This window comes from Muscardinus avellanarius, assembly GCF_963383645.1.
Source record: "Muscardinus avellanarius genome assembly, chromosome: 8".
Classification (NCBI taxonomy): Eukaryota; Metazoa; Chordata; class Mammalia; order Rodentia; family Gliridae; genus Muscardinus; species Muscardinus avellanarius.
This window is the reverse complement of record NC_137794.1, coordinates 31,278,704-31,296,112: the sequence shown is the minus strand read 5'-3', so window position 1 is coordinate 31,296,112 and position 17,409 is coordinate 31,278,704. Positions and strand designations below refer to the sequence as shown.

General features: G+C 33.9%; 1 protein-coding gene across 3 annotated transcripts in view; it reads right to left on the bottom strand.

Moving 5' to 3' along the window:
- The window catches only part of IBTK (inhibitor of Bruton tyrosine kinase), a gene marked incomplete at both ends in the record, with an annotated part of 83,776 nt that extends 68,445 nt beyond the window's left edge, over positions 1-15,331 (bottom strand). For 2 of the 3 annotated variants that reach the window (XM_080700770.1, XM_080700771.1), the window contains 5 exons: positions 803-973; positions 2,536-2,646; positions 6,682-6,806; positions 8,523-8,619; positions 14,851-15,171. In XM_080700770.1, the coding sequence (XP_080556896.1) occupies positions 803-973; positions 2,536-2,646; positions 6,682-6,806; positions 8,523-8,619; positions 14,851-15,171 (825 nt within the window). Of the gene's footprint in view, positions 1-802; positions 974-2,535; positions 2,647-6,681; positions 6,807-8,522; positions 8,620-14,850 lie in introns of all 3 variants that reach the window. The other variant, XM_080700772.1, reaches the window with a different exon arrangement.
- Between the last annotated feature and the right edge of the window lie 2,078 nt (positions 15,332-17,409).

Sequence of the window (17,409 nt, the reverse complement as noted above, 5' to 3'; positions counted from 1 at the left end):
CTGATATTTAAAATGCATTTGCTTTGGGTAATGGTTCTAATAACATGTTAGCTTAGGGCACCCATCCCAGTTCTATGGACAAGGCCCTGCAGTGAGGGAGGGCACCTTCTGGAGTGGCTATGCAGGGGGTGGATCATGCTGCCTCCTAGCAACTTACCAGTTTTAACAAGCTGAAAGGCAGGTTTAATGAAGCAGATCCAATTTAGGATTCTTGGTGCCTCACTTGCATAGGTCCATGTTGTACTGATAAATTTCACATATTTTTCTTAGGGAAGACCTAAAAACTATCTTAAATTTATATATATATATATATATATATATATATATGTTTTTTCCCTCCATCTGCTTATGAGTTCTAATCCCCAAATGCTTAATTTCCCAGGTGCTCTTTCTTATTCCAAACAAATGTAAATTTGCACAATACTTAATTCCTCCTGTGAAAATATACACATAGAATTGAAGATGAGGTTAAATAAGCCAAAACAGTTGCCCTATCAATATATTACAATCTTAATGTCATTCAGGTTTTAGAGCAAGTAGTTTGTTGTTTAAAAAAAGAGAAGTTTAGGTGGGCGTGGTGGAGCACACTTGTAATCCCCGCTCTTGGGAGACTAAGACAGAAGGATCACACAGGTTTAAAGCCAACCTCAGCTCCTTAGTGAGGCTCTCAGCAACTTAGTGAGACCCTGTTTCCAAATAAAGTATAAAATAGGTCTGGGAGTATAACCTGGAGGTAGAAAAGCCCCTGAGTTCCACCCCAGTACCACCAAAAAAAAAAAAAAAAAGAGAGAGAGAAGTTTACCTGTCTGGGTACATTACAACTGGAAGGTGAAGGAATAATTCCTAATTGATGAAAAGTATTTAGACCAAATGTGTAAACACATCCATCCTCAGTTAATACAACAGTATGATCCTTAGCAGCTGCCACTTGGGAGCAATTATGACCACTCAGTCCTTCCACAAGTCTAGGAACCTAGAAAATAAGATTATATTAACCTATATTAACCATTTATATAAAAATGGTAATAGAAACTGATGATACTTTATCCAAAATGGTATGACTGATATATGGCTATATATCAGTCATAGGTAAACTATATTTCAGCAAAGGTTAGATTAGTTTAAATTATATAGTTATGAGCAAAACAGAAATTTCAATTAAAAAAAATAAAATAATTCAGCAAATAATTTTTAAGCCATTACCATATACCAAGTACAAATTCGGTATGAATAAGGGGAGCTCCACAAAGTCTTCAGTAGCATACTTAAAGAAAAGAAATTATATAGGACTCAAGTTACTCCCTTCAATGAGTAACAAACATATAATATCACATTCCTTTGGAGGATCTGTCCTAGATTCAGATCTGCAGCTTACGAGTTATTTGATCTCAATCTAATGCCTAACTGCTTTGTACCTCAATTTTCCTCATATAAAAACAAAATAAGCAACCAATAAATGAATACTTTATTATTATTTTGTTTCTCTGGTACTAGGGACAGAATCCAGGGGCATTCCATCTCAGAGCTACACCCTTTTTATTTTTCAAACTTTGAATTAAGGTCTTGCTAAGCTATCATGCACTAGCCCAGAACCTATGAATTTCCTGTCTCAGCCTCTCAAATACTGAGATTATAGGCATTCATCACTGCTCCCAACTATGACTGCTAATTAGTATTATCATCTTACATAAAATGAAAATAATGCTTATACCTCAAAGGAAAATTGTGATGCTTAAAGCAATACTAATACATGAGAAAAAACAAACAATGGCTAGAACCAGTAAATCCTCAAAACAAGAAAACTATCATAGCTTTCCATTTTAAAGCACTCTTTAATAGATGATACACTAGTAGTCCTCTCAAAAAAAATCTTAAAAATAATATAGTAAGCAAATTTTCCAGACTATGATAAGCTATGTTTCTTCAAATTACTACTAAGTTTCAGTAACTTAAAAATAAATTTTGATTATGTAATGAAAATACGGGCTCAATTTCTGTCATAGATAATTTGGCAAAAAAGTTACAATAAAAAGCTTTCATTTGGCCGGGCGTGGTGGCGCACGCTTGTAATCCCCGCGCTTGGGAGGCAGAGACAGGAGGATCGCGCAGGTTCGAAGCCAGCCGCACGTGCTGGCTTAGGAGACCCTGTTTCCAAATAAAAATGTAAATAGGTCTGGGAGTGTAGCCCAGAGGTAGAAGGGCTTCCAGGAACCCAGTACCACCAAAAAAAAAAAAAAAAAAAAAAAAAAAAAAAAAAAAAGCTTTCATTTCAGGAAAAAAGTTTTAGTTTGTCTGTTCTTTTGTATAAAAAAAACCAGAAAGTAACTATAAAGTTTATTTATATAATCTCCTGACTCAATATTTGCTATAAGCAAAGTATTGTTCTTTCACTTTTACTTTATATCTGAGTCCTTAATTTAAACATTATATACCAGAACGCTAATTATCTAACCTATTATTAGTTGGTATATTATTTCCTCTTATAGTTGGAAAACCATTTGTAGCTATTAAACCACAGAAAGACTTTTCAATTACCAGGCACGTCTGCTCATCTCCATGGCCTAAACGTCCTCCTGGGCCATGACCACAGGTGTAAATGTGCCCTTTCTGAGACAGAAATACGGAATGAAACTTACAAAGCACCACCTGAAAGAGAGCAAGAAAATATTATTAAATTTCTCTGAATAAAATGTTTTTCAATTTGTTAAAAAAATTTGCTAATTGTTTAAGCTGGATGTTCAGCATGAGGACTCATACTATTCTATTTATAGTTTTCTGTAATAAAGACAAAAAATTTATGTCTAAATTTATGTTTAAAAACATTGGCATAGAAAAAGAAGGCAATTAAGTATACATTATTAAGAAATTACATAAAATAAAAACTAAGTTTTAAATCTTTAACTATTAAACACAGACATCTTTTTACAATTCTAATCTCCTGAAATGCCATTTAGCAAGAACTACACAGAGTATAACATGAAGATTAACAAATAGACATACATGTCATTGATAAAAATAGTAGAAATAGCTACAGTATTTTACAAATAATGTCATTTATTCAGGGGAGGGAAGCAGTCTGTCCTTTTTATCTCTAATTTTATATACTTTTAATGTCATTCTATGGCTTTAAATTATTTTATATTTACTTTTAAGTTTCTCTCTCTTCTACTTCCTCTTTATTTGCCTCATTCTCAACACCCTGCTTGCTCTGAACACATGCTTACACATTCAAATAATCCAGAAGATGAGGACCCTGAAATGGCTGAACTCTATCATCAGACAGCAACGGGAAACCAACAGCAGTTTTAAATATGCATGTACTTCCAAACCTAATCCCCAGGCCACATTTCACTATTTTCAATACAGCTAATATTCTTCATACTCACTCTGTCATAATAGTATTAAAATATCTTCTCATTTAAAAAGTTGTTTATATTTATACTTCTTAGGACATAAAAACTGAGTAAAAAAGAAATCCTAGAACCACTTTGCAGAAAGGCAATGTCCTTTGAAAAAACACAAGCTCTAAATATTATATATCCTTAGACCAGTCAGAAAGCTATATATAATGCCAATATCAATATTCTCTGTCACATGACAGTTCTTTCATTTGGTACTATAGAATCAACCCTTTTTCTAGGACTAATGAGGTTTTTTTCTAATGGGTGCTCTGTAAATATTCCCATCTAGGTTCCTCTTCCCTGGCTGAAATTTACACTGCTTTCTTTCTATCAAACCATTCTCAGTCTGTGGCAAATAAAATACCTTTGATCCTTATTCGTTTTACAAAATGAAATATGCTCATTTTACAAAATATGTCAAATGTAATAGGCTCAATTCTTCTATATTCTATTTATTTTAGGATTTGAAGATAATGGTACCATTATTCCTTCCCTATTGGATAAAAAACCCTGCTTCTTAACATGTAATGAAATCTAGCCATATTGTCTACTAACTAGGGAAAGGAAAAGTAGGTACTTTCTCATGCCTGAAGTCTGATCAATTACTAATTAATAATGGATTATCATTTCAAGGACTTTGAGAACCTGCTCAAGCTCAGTATAATGTGTATACATATATTCATAATATATATTTATGTTACAAATACATAGATAGAAATATACTTAATTAGAAACATCTGCCTAAAGTTTTGAACTACACTGGAACAGATAACCCTGTTCACCTCTCCCACATTCAGTACAAACCTCGATACCAGGTTTATAATTCCTACCTATCCCAATTCCTTTCATTACGCTAAATATCTTTCAGGCCTAGGTACATGGCCTGCAGGATTCCAAGCTTTTATGACACCACTATATTCTAATTCTCTAGTCACTTTTTATCTCTATATAGTCTGTTCTTAGTCTCTCAAAATTTAATATTCTGTAACTTAACTGTTTTACTTCCTTTTCTTATAAAACTTGCTAATATGATCCATTAGATCATGACTTTCAATTTAAAAAAAACTAAACTCTAAGGTGTTCTATAGAGCCCTAAATACGATTATATATCATCAAAATATTTTTAGAATGAAAGGGGATATTAAAAATTGTACTAGGATAATAACTTTAAACCAAAACCATACTAGGCAAACTAGAAAAATATAGTTAAAGTAGTTCTAAAAATGGAAAGTTCAATTCCAAAACATGTGTTATCTGTATGTCATACATGAACATAAGGTAATGGTTGAGAAGTGCCAGTACTATATTAATAAAAAAACCCAAGCTCCTATTTTGCAATGAAAGTAGCAGAATAAACACAAATCAGAAGTGGCAAGAAACATGAGCTGACAGTAATTCAGGAAGATTAGAAAAGGCTTTATATTCCAAACCACAAAGTTTAGATTTTATCCATAGGTGAATTAGCAAGTAGAGACATAATTAACTTTGTTTTTAAAGGTAATAATCCTGAAAAAAATTAACAGGATAGAAAAGAATGAGATAAGGAAGTCAAGTTAAGACATTGTCTCTGTCCAAGAAATAACTTGCAGATAGCTTCATTCTGTAGTATGAATCTGGAATGTCTCTTAAAGGCCTATATGTTAAATGATTGGTCCTAGCCAGGAGTGTTGTAATCCCAGCATTCAGGAGGCTGAGACTGGAGGATCACGGTTGGTGGACAGTGTGAGCTACTTAGTAGCTTAGAAGCCCTCTGCAACTTAGTGAGACCCTGTTTCAAAAATAAAGAATAAAAAATAGGACAAGGGGTATAGCTTGGAGGTAGAATGCCCCTGGGTTCCATCCCCAGACCCACCAAAAAAAAAAAAAAAATACTGGTCCTCAGCTTGGTGCTATAGAAAGTACAAACTCTCTTTGCTTCTCAGCCACTATGAGGTGAGCTGCTTGTCCACAGGATCCTCAACAATGCTCTGCTGCCTTATCACAAACCTCAAAGCTACAAGGACAAATGACAATGGACTCGAACCTTTAAAACCTTTCATCTTTTTAAGTTGATTACCTTAAGCATTTTATTATAATAACAGAAAGCTAATTAAGAATAATACAGTCGATGACAGAGACGAAATCAATAGACATGACTTGAGGTAGATGATAGATTTAGAAACTGAAATTTATAGCATTAAAAATTAAGTAGGAGCCAGGCGTGGTGGCGCACGCTTGTAATCCCAGAATTTGGGAGGCTGAGAAAGGAGGATAGTGGTTCGCGGACAGCCTTAGCTACTTAGTGAGGCCCTTTGCAATCAGTGAGACCCTGTTTCAAAATAAAGAATTAAAAATAGGGCTGGGGGTGTATCTCGGAGGTAGAATGCCCCTGGGTTCCATCCCTGGTACCACAAAAATAAATAAATGAATAAATAAAATAAAAATTAAGTAGGGAAAGTTTAGAAGAGAATAAAATAATACTTTCAACTTACTAAATTTAAATATCTTAAATCAGGCATGGTGTCTCATACCTGTAATCCTAGTACTTGGGAGGCTGAGACAGGAGGATCACATTTTACAGGACAGCACCAACAAGTAGAGAGACTCTCAACAATCTAGTGAGGTCCTGTTTCAAAATAAAAAATTAAAATATAAGGCTGGAAGTTAGCTCAGAGAAAAGAATGTCCCTGGGATTGATTCCCACTACCAAAAAATAAAATAAATAAATAAATAAATATATGTTTGCCTAGAGTATAACTAAAATGAAGGTAAAGAAATAAATTATACACACACTTGTACACAATTTTAAAAGCGAAAGAGTATTTTAAAAGTAGCAGAATCTATGAAAGATAAAAAGTCATCTAGAAGAAGAATGTAAAGACTAAACCTTAATAATTAAACCAATTAAAATGATACAATTTCTTATATTTAAAACTTCAAGTTCTATTATCTAAAATAACACTGAATATCAACACAGCCACTTTGGAAAACCTAAAGAATTCGAAATTTTTGTTAAACAGAAACAAAAACTAGAAAATCAACAGCAGTTCTACCTTCTTAAAACTAATTATCTTACGGCATCTTATCATTTCTAGCATTCCTTGACATAAAGAGATATTTTTAGGGTACTATACATAATCTACACGTAACAAAATTTAAAACAGAATAAATAAAGTCCTATTGATAGACTACATCATCAGAATATATTGTGCCTTTAACAAAATTAAATCCAGATGAAAAGATAGCAAATATAGAATTTATTTTTAATCTCTAAAAGTACACAAATTATACTTCACAATACCTGCTTGATATAAATACCACTCCGTGAGAACAGATCCACCAACTCTGGATGATGTTTGCTATTTTGGCTTCCATGACCCAGAGTAAAATTTGTATTATCGCCCCAAGTGTAGACATCTGTAGGATCTAAAATGAAGATTTGTTTTTATATTTTTATATTTTAAAATAAATATCAGTTTAGTTTATTGACATATGCTACTAATTAGCTTACTTAAAACATGACCCTTAGCCAGACGTGTTGGCGCACGCTTGTAATCCCTGCACTTAGAAGGCAGAGACAGGAGGATCGTGCAGGTTTGAAGCCAGCCTCAGCTACTTAGTGAGGCTCTCAGCAACTAAGTGAGATCCTGTTTCCAAATAAAATAAAATATAAAAATTGGTCTGGAAGTATATCCTGGAGGTAGAAAGCCTCTGGGTTCTACCCCCAGTACCACAAAATAAATAAATAAAAAATAACCCTTGACAAAATTTTAACTATAATATTTAGAAAAATGGCACTATTTTTAAATATTATGAATCTATTAATATATTATTAAGCCTCTCAGTGTTTAAACTTTTGTTCCTTTTTTTTTTTTTTTTTTGCGGTACTGGGGATGAAACCCAGGGGCATTTTATTTTACCTTCAAGCTATACCCCCAGTCCTATTTTTTATTCTTTATTTGGAAACAGTCTCTGTAAGTTGTGGAGGGCCTCACTAAGTAGCTGAGGCTGGCCACAAACCCGGATCCTCCTGTCTCAGCCTCCCAAATTCAAGAATTACAAGTGTGCGCCACCAGGTCCAGCTGTTCCTCATTTTTTTAAGCAGCTAAAGTTTAACTGCCAACTTAGTTAATTACCACCTGCCATATTTACTTAATTTCCATGAAAATAGTTATTTTAAATGCAATAGACTATTAATCAGGTCTTAATCATGCTCTAAGTAAAGCAAATGTGATATTACGATAGCTACAGAAATATAAGCTTTCAATGGTTTGCTCTTGATAAACATAAAATCACACTAGTAATTGGGGTAAGATCCCGCTGAACTATGATAAAAATCACAGTTAAGTTTATGAAGTAAGTCTTCATTTTTATTTGGAAGGCCAATATGTCCCAGAATGAAATAACTATCTTAAAAAAATGTACTATCTACGGCAAAAATAAAAACGAAGATTTTATCCTTACTTAGCTTAGATGCAAACTATATAGACCCCATTTAAATTTCTTCTCCAAAGCCAGGTGTGGTGGAGCACGCTTGTAATTCCAGCATTAAGGAGGCTGAGAAGGGAGGATCGCAGTTTGAGGACAGCCTCAGCAGCTACTTAGGGTGCCCTTTGCAACTCAGTGAGACCCTGTTTCAAAATCAAGAATAAAAAATAGGACAGGGGTATAGCTCGGAGGTCAAATGCCCCTGGGTTCCATCCCCAGACCCGCAAAACAAATAAACACATAAATAAACACAAAAATAAATAAATAAATAAATAAATAGTTCCTTCTTTTTCTACCAATTTGCATTTCTAAAGCCAAAGAGCAAACAAATTGGAGAAATAAGTAAAACTGAATATATAGATACAATAATGTCATTCATTTTTACCTCTACCTTAATTGCTATTATTTTCTGGAGCATTAGTTACTTTACAATAGCTACAATTCTAGCTGCATTCCCATTGTAGGTTGTATTTTTACATCTAGACACAAATATGAACAGATATTTCAAAATGCAAAATAAAACAAAGTGTACCAAATATAAAACGAGAAGATATCAATCAACATATACCAAAATAAAAATTCTCTGCATATATCTACAGTTTTCCCTATTATTATAAGCTAGACCATTATAAAATATATTTGTAGTTTTCTTACCAGTATTCTTGAATACTACATGAGTTGGTCTATCCTTCATTAGAAGATCCAAAGCTGACAAGCCTTCTTTATCTTGAATATACAAACTAACACCATGCTAAAAAAAAAAAGAAAGAAAAAAGAAATATGTGTGCATACTTTATCAGTTTACCTGTAATCAACAATTTCCTACACTAAAATATCAAAAGTCGAGCCAGGCATAGTGGTACACACTTGTAATCCCAGTACTTGGGAGGCTGAGACAGGAGGATCACAGGTTTGCTGCCAGTCTCAGCTACTTAGTGAGGTCCTCTGCAACTCAGTGAGACCCTGTTTCCAAATAAAATATAAAAATAGGTCTGGGGCTGTAGCTGGGCTCCATCCCCAGTACCACAAAAAAAGAAAAAAATCAAAGTCAGATAATCAAGCCCATAAAAACATTAAAAAACCAAAGATAAACATTTAGTAACAATTATCTCATATTCACATGCATTTTTCTCATCAGAAAAAAAAAACTCAGAAAACCCAAATATCCAGATTATGGTGGAATAAAGAAGCACCAGAAAATATGAAGTAACACTTCGCATCTAAAAAAAACCGAGATGGGACAATTTTCCAAGTGCGCAGTTTATATGTGGAATGTTCCCTAAAGGTTTGGTTCCTAGATGGCATGACTAGGTGCTAGATCTTTTAAAAGGTGGGGCCTATGGAATGTCTTAGGTCTTAGGGGAGTGATGGATACTGATCTCTTCCTTTCTCTTTTGCTCCACCATACTTCCCGCTATGACATACAGTGTTACCACAGCACCAAGGATACAAGGTCAGTCATGATCTTAAACCTCCAAATCTCCAAATATGTGAGTAATTATTTTTCCACTTAAATTTTATAACATTATTTTAGTCTTATAAAGTACATATAATTTGTGTGTGTGTGTGTGTGTGTGTGTGTGTGTGTGTGTGTGGTACTGGGGTTCCTGGAAGCCCTTCTACCTCCGGGCTATACTCCCAGACATATTTTTTTATATTTTGAAACAGGGTCTCGTAAGCCAGCACGGCTGGCTTCGAACCTGTGCGATCCTCCTGTCTCCACTTCCCAAGCGCGGGGATTACAAGCGTGCGCCACCACGCCCAGCTACATATAATTTTTAAATGCATATGTACACACACATATATATATATGTACTTAAAGATAAGTTTAAAGTAATCTATAATTTTTACCTCCACATTTCAAACATGAAATGGAATATTTTATGTCTCTCTTATTTAAAATAGTTGGCATATGCAAGCCCTATTAACAAACTTTTCTATTTAAACATAATTGAGAGAGAGGACAGAGAACAAGATTAAATTCAAACTATTGTTACTTCATGACAATTTTTTAAATATAAAATGTATTCCTTCCAAAGAATAATTTTTGGCATTTGCTGACAGCTTAATAAGGTTTTAGATAATTGTTCAGACTTAGCTATTTTATATGGTGCAAAATTGCCTCTCACATACAGTTTACTTGGTAGTTATAAGCTGAAATGAACCGTGAAAAAGTGATTCTAAGATCTTAATAAATTTAAAACTGTGCATTGTCCACTTCCCCCAAAAAATAAAGGTAAAATAAATCCTGGTGGGATGACTTAAGTTTGGCCTGTACAAAATTAAAATGGGTGGATTTTGCAACAGAATATTACAAACTATGAACCTGACAAATAAAAACTCTGGAACCTGGGTCTCTGGAGAGTTTATTTTGCCAATTTTATAAATGTTCCCTGAATTTTATATACACCAAATGGACTCCATTAAGACTATATACATTGGCATCATCCTAAGAAATCTCAATTGTGTAAAGAACTAGGGACATTTTGTTGTTGTTTAGCTTTTTAGTGGACTCTTAATACTTTCTGTTTATCTAAGTAGGAGGAGAAGTGTGTAGTCTATTCTACCTTATGTTTAATAAAGACCATATAAGTATATACCAGGCTTCTAAGCCTGAGCATTTCAAAACAATGCTCTACATAAAGTTGATGGACTTTATACACAGCTATTCTACTACAAAACACTGGTAATACCAATGGAGACGACTATCAGGAAATTCAGAAAACTGGTTTTTCTTTGTTGTTATTGTTCTTGTTTTAACCATATTATCCCAAAACAGAGCACAATATAAAGACTTATGTGCAGGTAATTTCCTTAGGAAGAGATTCTGGAAAATAGTAGTGAGAAACCAGGGGAATAAATCAATGAAGGAAGAAAAAACAGTATAAGGATGTGTTATCAAGTAGTCCACTAAGGAAATCTGTGCATTATCTTCTAGGATATATCAGAATAATTAGTTGTCCAATAAAGGGAAAAAAGAAGGAAGTATTTACCACTAGTTCTGAAATCTTTTACCCAAGAGTTGCTCTATAGGGACTAATCCTCATACTTTCAGCTAGTCATGCATGAGTACCAAATTCTGTGGCACAAAATAGAGGACTGCAGTACAGGCCAAGAACAAGATGCAGAAAATATCCACCCAAAGCTACTAGAAGCCTATAAAAACTGGTCACTACAGTTTTAGTTGGAATAAAACGTTAGGCCAAAATGACATGAAATGGTTCAGCAGAGCATCTGACACATTGATCTTTTCAACTGGTTATGAGCTAAGCTGAGATAATATAGCTCTCTGGTTACTGCTGCCTATATACTGCCAAAGAAGAATATATTCTACTCTCCTTTCACAACTATTCTTCAATGCTTTGACAGTACTTTTGGATAAACTGGCTAGATGGCCTCCTACTAGAGCAAAAAGAATAAGCATTTTCTGATAATTCAAATAATATGGTTTTAGTATGATGAACTAGGAACTGTTTTAATAGATAATTGGTCCTGCTATTAGGGAAGAACAAAATTTTAGAACAATTATTCTAATTAGTTTATAGTTTATTGTTTATTATAATTTGAGAAGTTTTATTTATAATTTGACAGTTGGGTTGTTCTGGTTCATGACCTGCTTCTCTATTCTGTGAGGCATCTTATATTAGCATAGTAGTTTTTTTTTTTTTTTGGTATGGGGTTCCTGGAAGCCCTTCTATCTCCAGGCTACACTCCCAGACCTATTTTTTATATTTTTATTTGGAAACAGGGTCTCTTAAGCCAGCACGGCTGACGGCTGACTTCGAACCTGCGCAATCCTCCTGTCTCTGTCTCTCAAGTGTGGGGATTACAAGCGTGTGCCACCATGCCCAGCTAGCATATTAGTATTTTTTAAATATCTTTTTGTTTTTTAAATTATTAATAATTAGTATTTTTTAAATATCTCCCCTACTAGCATTAAAAAAAATCAAAGGGACTCTCATTCACTGCATTATCCCTAGATTACTCCCTAGTAGCTATCAATACTCAAAAAATATTTGAAATAAATACTTTACAATTAGTATATCATTTAATCCAAACAACTTTACAGTTCTAGTCTTCCATTTACCAAAGGGAAAAATCTGAGCAAGTTATTTCAGAACAGTGTAAAACACCAGTATAAAAAAACAATGGTACACTGACAACAGTATACCATTAATTATCAAGTATACTATTAGAATTAAGTATACCATTAGTATCAAGCAGAATACACATGAAGTCTTTGCCAGCCATGCTTCAGGTAATGGAATTAAGCCAAAGAAAAGCTACATAAGATATGCTATCTCTACTGCACAAGTTTCTGGTAAAGTGTTGTATCTTTGGCTATCAAGAACTAAGAGTGTAGGTATATATTATACAATTTATTTTAATACTCAATTTAAAAATTTATAAAGTTTTATCAAATGCAAATTTACATAAAATGTCTGTGTGTGCAGTAGGGTTTCTTTCTGCCAATTCATAATACCTGAAGTGCTATATTTTTCATCAGAAGTGAGAAGCCCCTTTCATAAAGGACTACCACTGCACTTCTTCCAATTAAAGGAGTGTTGGAAGCCCAAAATGATGTGCTGAACAAATGAAGAGAGTTTTGGCTAAGAGGTTTTTATGGAAACAAAATTCACCCACTGCTAGATATACTGCCAGATAGCAAGGCACAATTTCCTGGCTTCTCACAACCACAGTAGTGAGAATGACTGATCATTTCTAAAAGGACATCACGTTCCTTCCAAAGAAAAGGAAGGACCAAAATTCTGGCTAGACCACAACTATTTCAAGTGAAGCTTCAAATCCTGACACATGAATGGTAATCATGGATAGCCAAAAACCCAAGGACTCTCAAGCTCAACAGGATTGGTCCAATACTGTAGCAGAAATAGAAAAAAACGTCAAGGTCTTACAGCTTGAAAAAAAAAAAAAGAGTACATCTAAAAGATCTGAAAGATGATTTAACTCATACTAATCTAGCTTTCCTTATCAAAACAATTATAATAAGGGAATTAGATAACCAAAGATTTTAGATATTAAAAAGAATTTACTGTTGCCTGAAGCAACCCAGTTCCAAAAACACAAAATAAAATAGGGCTGGGAGTGTAGCTTGGATGTAAAGTGCTTCTGGGTTCAACCCCCAGTTAAAAATTGGAAAAATAACAAAGAATGTAGTAGAATTCTCTTTCATACATAAAACTGAGGTCCATGGTTTGGGAACATGACTCACAAGTAGTAGATATAAGCAATTAACTCCAAAAAGGATATTTTACTATTAATATATTTTTAAAAATACTTCGATCGGTAAATATTACTTCATAAAAGCCACATTATACATAATATTTTAAAAGTGAAAATGAGATGAACAGATTAAAAGGAAGCTTCCTAATTTAACTACAAGTTCCTTTGAGGACAAGAACTGTTTTTTCTTTTCTAGGTCCTGCATAAACATGACAAAAATGTCTATACAAAACTGTGAAATTTAGAACTCATGACTTCTGATAGTGAATTTTGAATGTGCATTCATTAGAGAAAAGCATTGGTATGTTATCTCAAAACACTTCATTATTAGGCTATTCATACAAGTCTATATTTAACCTGTAAATGGGAAGCACTATAAATTAAAAATGATATTAAGAGCCGGCGTAATGGCTCACACTCAGTAGTTGGGAGGCTGAGACGGAGGACTGCAGGTTTGAGGACAGCATCAGCAAGTAGTGACCTCATTTCAAAATTAAAATAAAGTAGGGTTGGGGGTGTAGCTCAGAGATAAAATACCCCTGGGTTCAATCCCCAGTACAAAAAAAAAAAAAAAAGAAAAACAAACAAACCTGACTTTAATTATAAACTTTTATAAATTAAGCATTTCATCCTAAACAAGATGTGAACATATTAATCAAAAACATAGTCCCTAACTGATATTCAACCACTACAGCCCCTTTAAAATAGTTAATAATTATTATTTGAGTAAACCATATTTTTTTAAATACTAGAAGATATGGCTAAATATTTTTAACTGATATGCCATTAGACTGGCTAGCTCTAACACTTAAGTTCCTATATAAATCAAAGCTCAACATAAACAGTAAAATAAAACTAGAGACTACCAAATCTCTAGAGTTTTTTTATTCTGAACAATCAAGTATATTTTGCATTACTTCTGCATCAGCCTATAAAGGTTCCCTGGCCATGTTGCTGCAGCAGAGCTCTCTAAACCTCTCTGGTTCCAAGGGATGCCTGACTCATAAATCATTCTTTACTCAAACATTATTAAGTTTATTTGTATAAAGTTTTTCTTCTAAAACCACAACTGATTATATGATAAGATGGGAATAAATAATACAGGATATACACATAACACAAAATTAGTCAATAGTCCATTATATATTAGAAACTTTAAGATATGTTTAAAATTTTACACTATAAAATTTTTTGTAAAAAGAATAATAAATCTGGGCATGGTGGCACACACCTGTAATCCCAGTACTTTGAAGGTGGAAATAGGAGGATCACAGGTTCCACGCCAGGCTCAACAACTTATGAGACCATCCCAAAATAAAGATAAATAGAGTTACAAGTGTAGCTCAGAAGTAGAAGGCCCTGGGTTCACCCTCTTGTACCAACTTAATTCCAAAGATGAATTATGAGTTATAATAGTAACATATCAAACAACAGGTAGGAAAAAGTGCAAATATATCTTAGAAAGTGGGATGTATGAGCCAGGCGCGGTGGCACACACCTGTAATCCTAGTACTTGGGAGGCTGAGACAGGAGGATTATACATTTGAGGACAACCTCAGCAACCTAATGAGACCCTGTTTCAAAACAAAAAATAAAAGAGGGCTGGGGGTATAGTTCAGAGGTGAAATATTCTTTGGTTCAACCCCCTGTACCACATTAAAAAAAAAGGAAGTGGATGTATAAAAAAGATTAAGAAAATATATGCATAATGAGTTTTAAATAAACAAATGACACTTACCTTCAAGAGAGTCCAAACACAATCAATATGTCCATAAAAGATGCTTCTGTGCAATGCTGTCCAGCCTGACTCCTTGTCTTTTACCAGTGGATCCACTCCTTTTTCAACAAGCCAATCTAACACTCCTTTCTTTCCACAGGAAGAAACAAGATGAAGGGCATTCCTGCCAAAGGCATCTTTGATAGTTGTAGCATTGTAACAGTGACTAGAGAGAAAGGCTTTAATCTGGTTTTCACTCCCCTTTGTTATAACAGAAAGGACATCGAAAGCATGCTTCAGAGACTGACATTTTGATGTGCAGTCAGGGATGGGAGAATTCATCCTAATTGTTTTTATACTGCTTAGTTCTTCAAAATAGTCACAAGTCTAATTTTTAAAAATGAAAAGCCAGGACACAAAGGTGCTATTCAAAAAAGAATTATAGAGAATAAATGACCCTTTTGAGATTATAATTTAAGTCCTCGTGGCAATAGTATAAAACTATATATCTCTGTATAATCGTTTTGGCACTTAAATAAAAAAATTATAAATAGTTCTATAAAGTTCATATCAAATACAAGTTCTTTATTTAAAAAAATTCCACAGTTTATAAATTATTCCTGGAATCAAGCACCAAGGGGGAGTGCGGAGGGGAACTCCCCCTCCACACTGTCTGATCCTTTTAAATATCCATAATTGCATGGGTGACCTGAAAGAGAAGGAAAAAGAAAAAAAAAGTAAACTACAAAATCTTGCATTCTCCTGAAGTACTTTACAATACAACTACCTCCACATTTAAATATCCTTAATTCCTACTTTTATTTCATTTATTTACTTATTTATTTTTGCAGTACTGGGGACTGAACCCAGCGACATTCTATCTCTGAGCCTACACCCTTAGCCCTATTTTTTATTCTTTATTTTGAAACAGGGTCTCACTAAGTTGTACAGGGCCTCACCAAGTAGCTGAGGCTGAAAACTGGGGTCCTCCTGTCTCAGCCCTCCAAATGCTGGGATTAAAAAAAATACTAATATAAGTTTTAGATGGCCCAAAGACACAACAGAAGAAATCATAAAAGCACTAGATGAAAACACAGACTTGCTTTTATAATTGCAAAAAAAGGTACAAAAGGCCTTTTTAAGAATGAACTGAAATCCTAATGTCATAAAAGAAATGAATAAATTCAATAGCTTTAAACCTATATAAAAATTTCAAAGATTAAAGAGTAGAAAAATGTCAGGCATGGTGGCACATGCTTGTAATCCCAGTACTTGGGAGGCTGAGACAGGAGGGAGGAAGCAGAGACAGGAGGGAAGCAGAGACAGAAGGATCGCAGGTTCGCAGGCAACCTCAGCTATTTAGTGAGGCCCTCTGCAAAGTAGTGAGACCCTATTTCAAAATAAAAGAATAAAAAGTAGGGCTGGAATTGTAGTTCAAAGGTAGAATTGCCCCTGGGTTCCATTCCCAGTACCACAAAATAAAATAAAATAAAATAAAGGAGAAAAACCCTTAGTAATGCACAGTCTCTACAAAACCTCCATTAATACATAGTCTTTGGAAGCAGATAGTTATAACTTAGACATACTTGAGTTTACTGTAGGTACAGGGGAAACTTGTCATCAGATAGTCATTAAACATTTCAAATCTGTACTTTTCCACTCTCACTGCAAATCACACTAAGAGTCAGAAGTCTGAGATTTAAGGAGTCTTTTGTTCTTAACTATTCTGATTCCCCATCTAGAAATTAAAAACTAAACTACTTAATTACAAATCCTTTCTAACTCCACGTCTCTTTTTATTAATCTACATGTTTTAAATTTAATACAATCCTTACAAAAATTACCTCTCTTATTAAAATGTTAATTTGAGCCAAAAATAATACAAATATACAAAAAATAAATTGTTTGGTAGTTAGCTGACAAAAAGAAAAAGGAACCAAAGCCTCAAGGAAATTAAAATATTAAAACTGAAGCCGGGCCTGGTGGTGCATGCTTGTAATCCCAGCATTCGGGAGGCTGAGACCAGAGGATCGTGGTTCACAGACAGCCTCTGCTACTGAGGCCCTCCGCAACATAGTGAGACCTTGTCTCAAAATAAAGAATAAAAAAATAGGGCAGAGGGCGTATGTAGCTTGGAGGTCAAATGCCTCTGGGTTCCATCCCCAAATCCGCAAAAAAAAAAAAAATATATATATATATATATATATATCTGAAAAACATGACATAACAATCAGGTGTAGTTAATTTCATTCTTTTGAGGTTCTAAAATTCACCATCTTTATATTTTCAGTGTATGCATAATAGAAAGGAACTATTTCTTGGTGACTCTCTCAAACACTACATAAAAGAATTAAGATAGAAAAGAATTCTCTGTTAATTTATATAATTTCAACATTTTTTAAAAGAGGGGAAAGAACTATTAAATATAAAAATCATACCACATATTAAGAAAAGCATATTCAGAATACTATGAACATAAATACAGAAGCGATCAAGAGCTAGAGTTTACTAGAGTTCTATATATTTGGATTCAAATAGAGCCAAGTCAGGTGTTAACCTATTATGTAACTCTGGAAATTG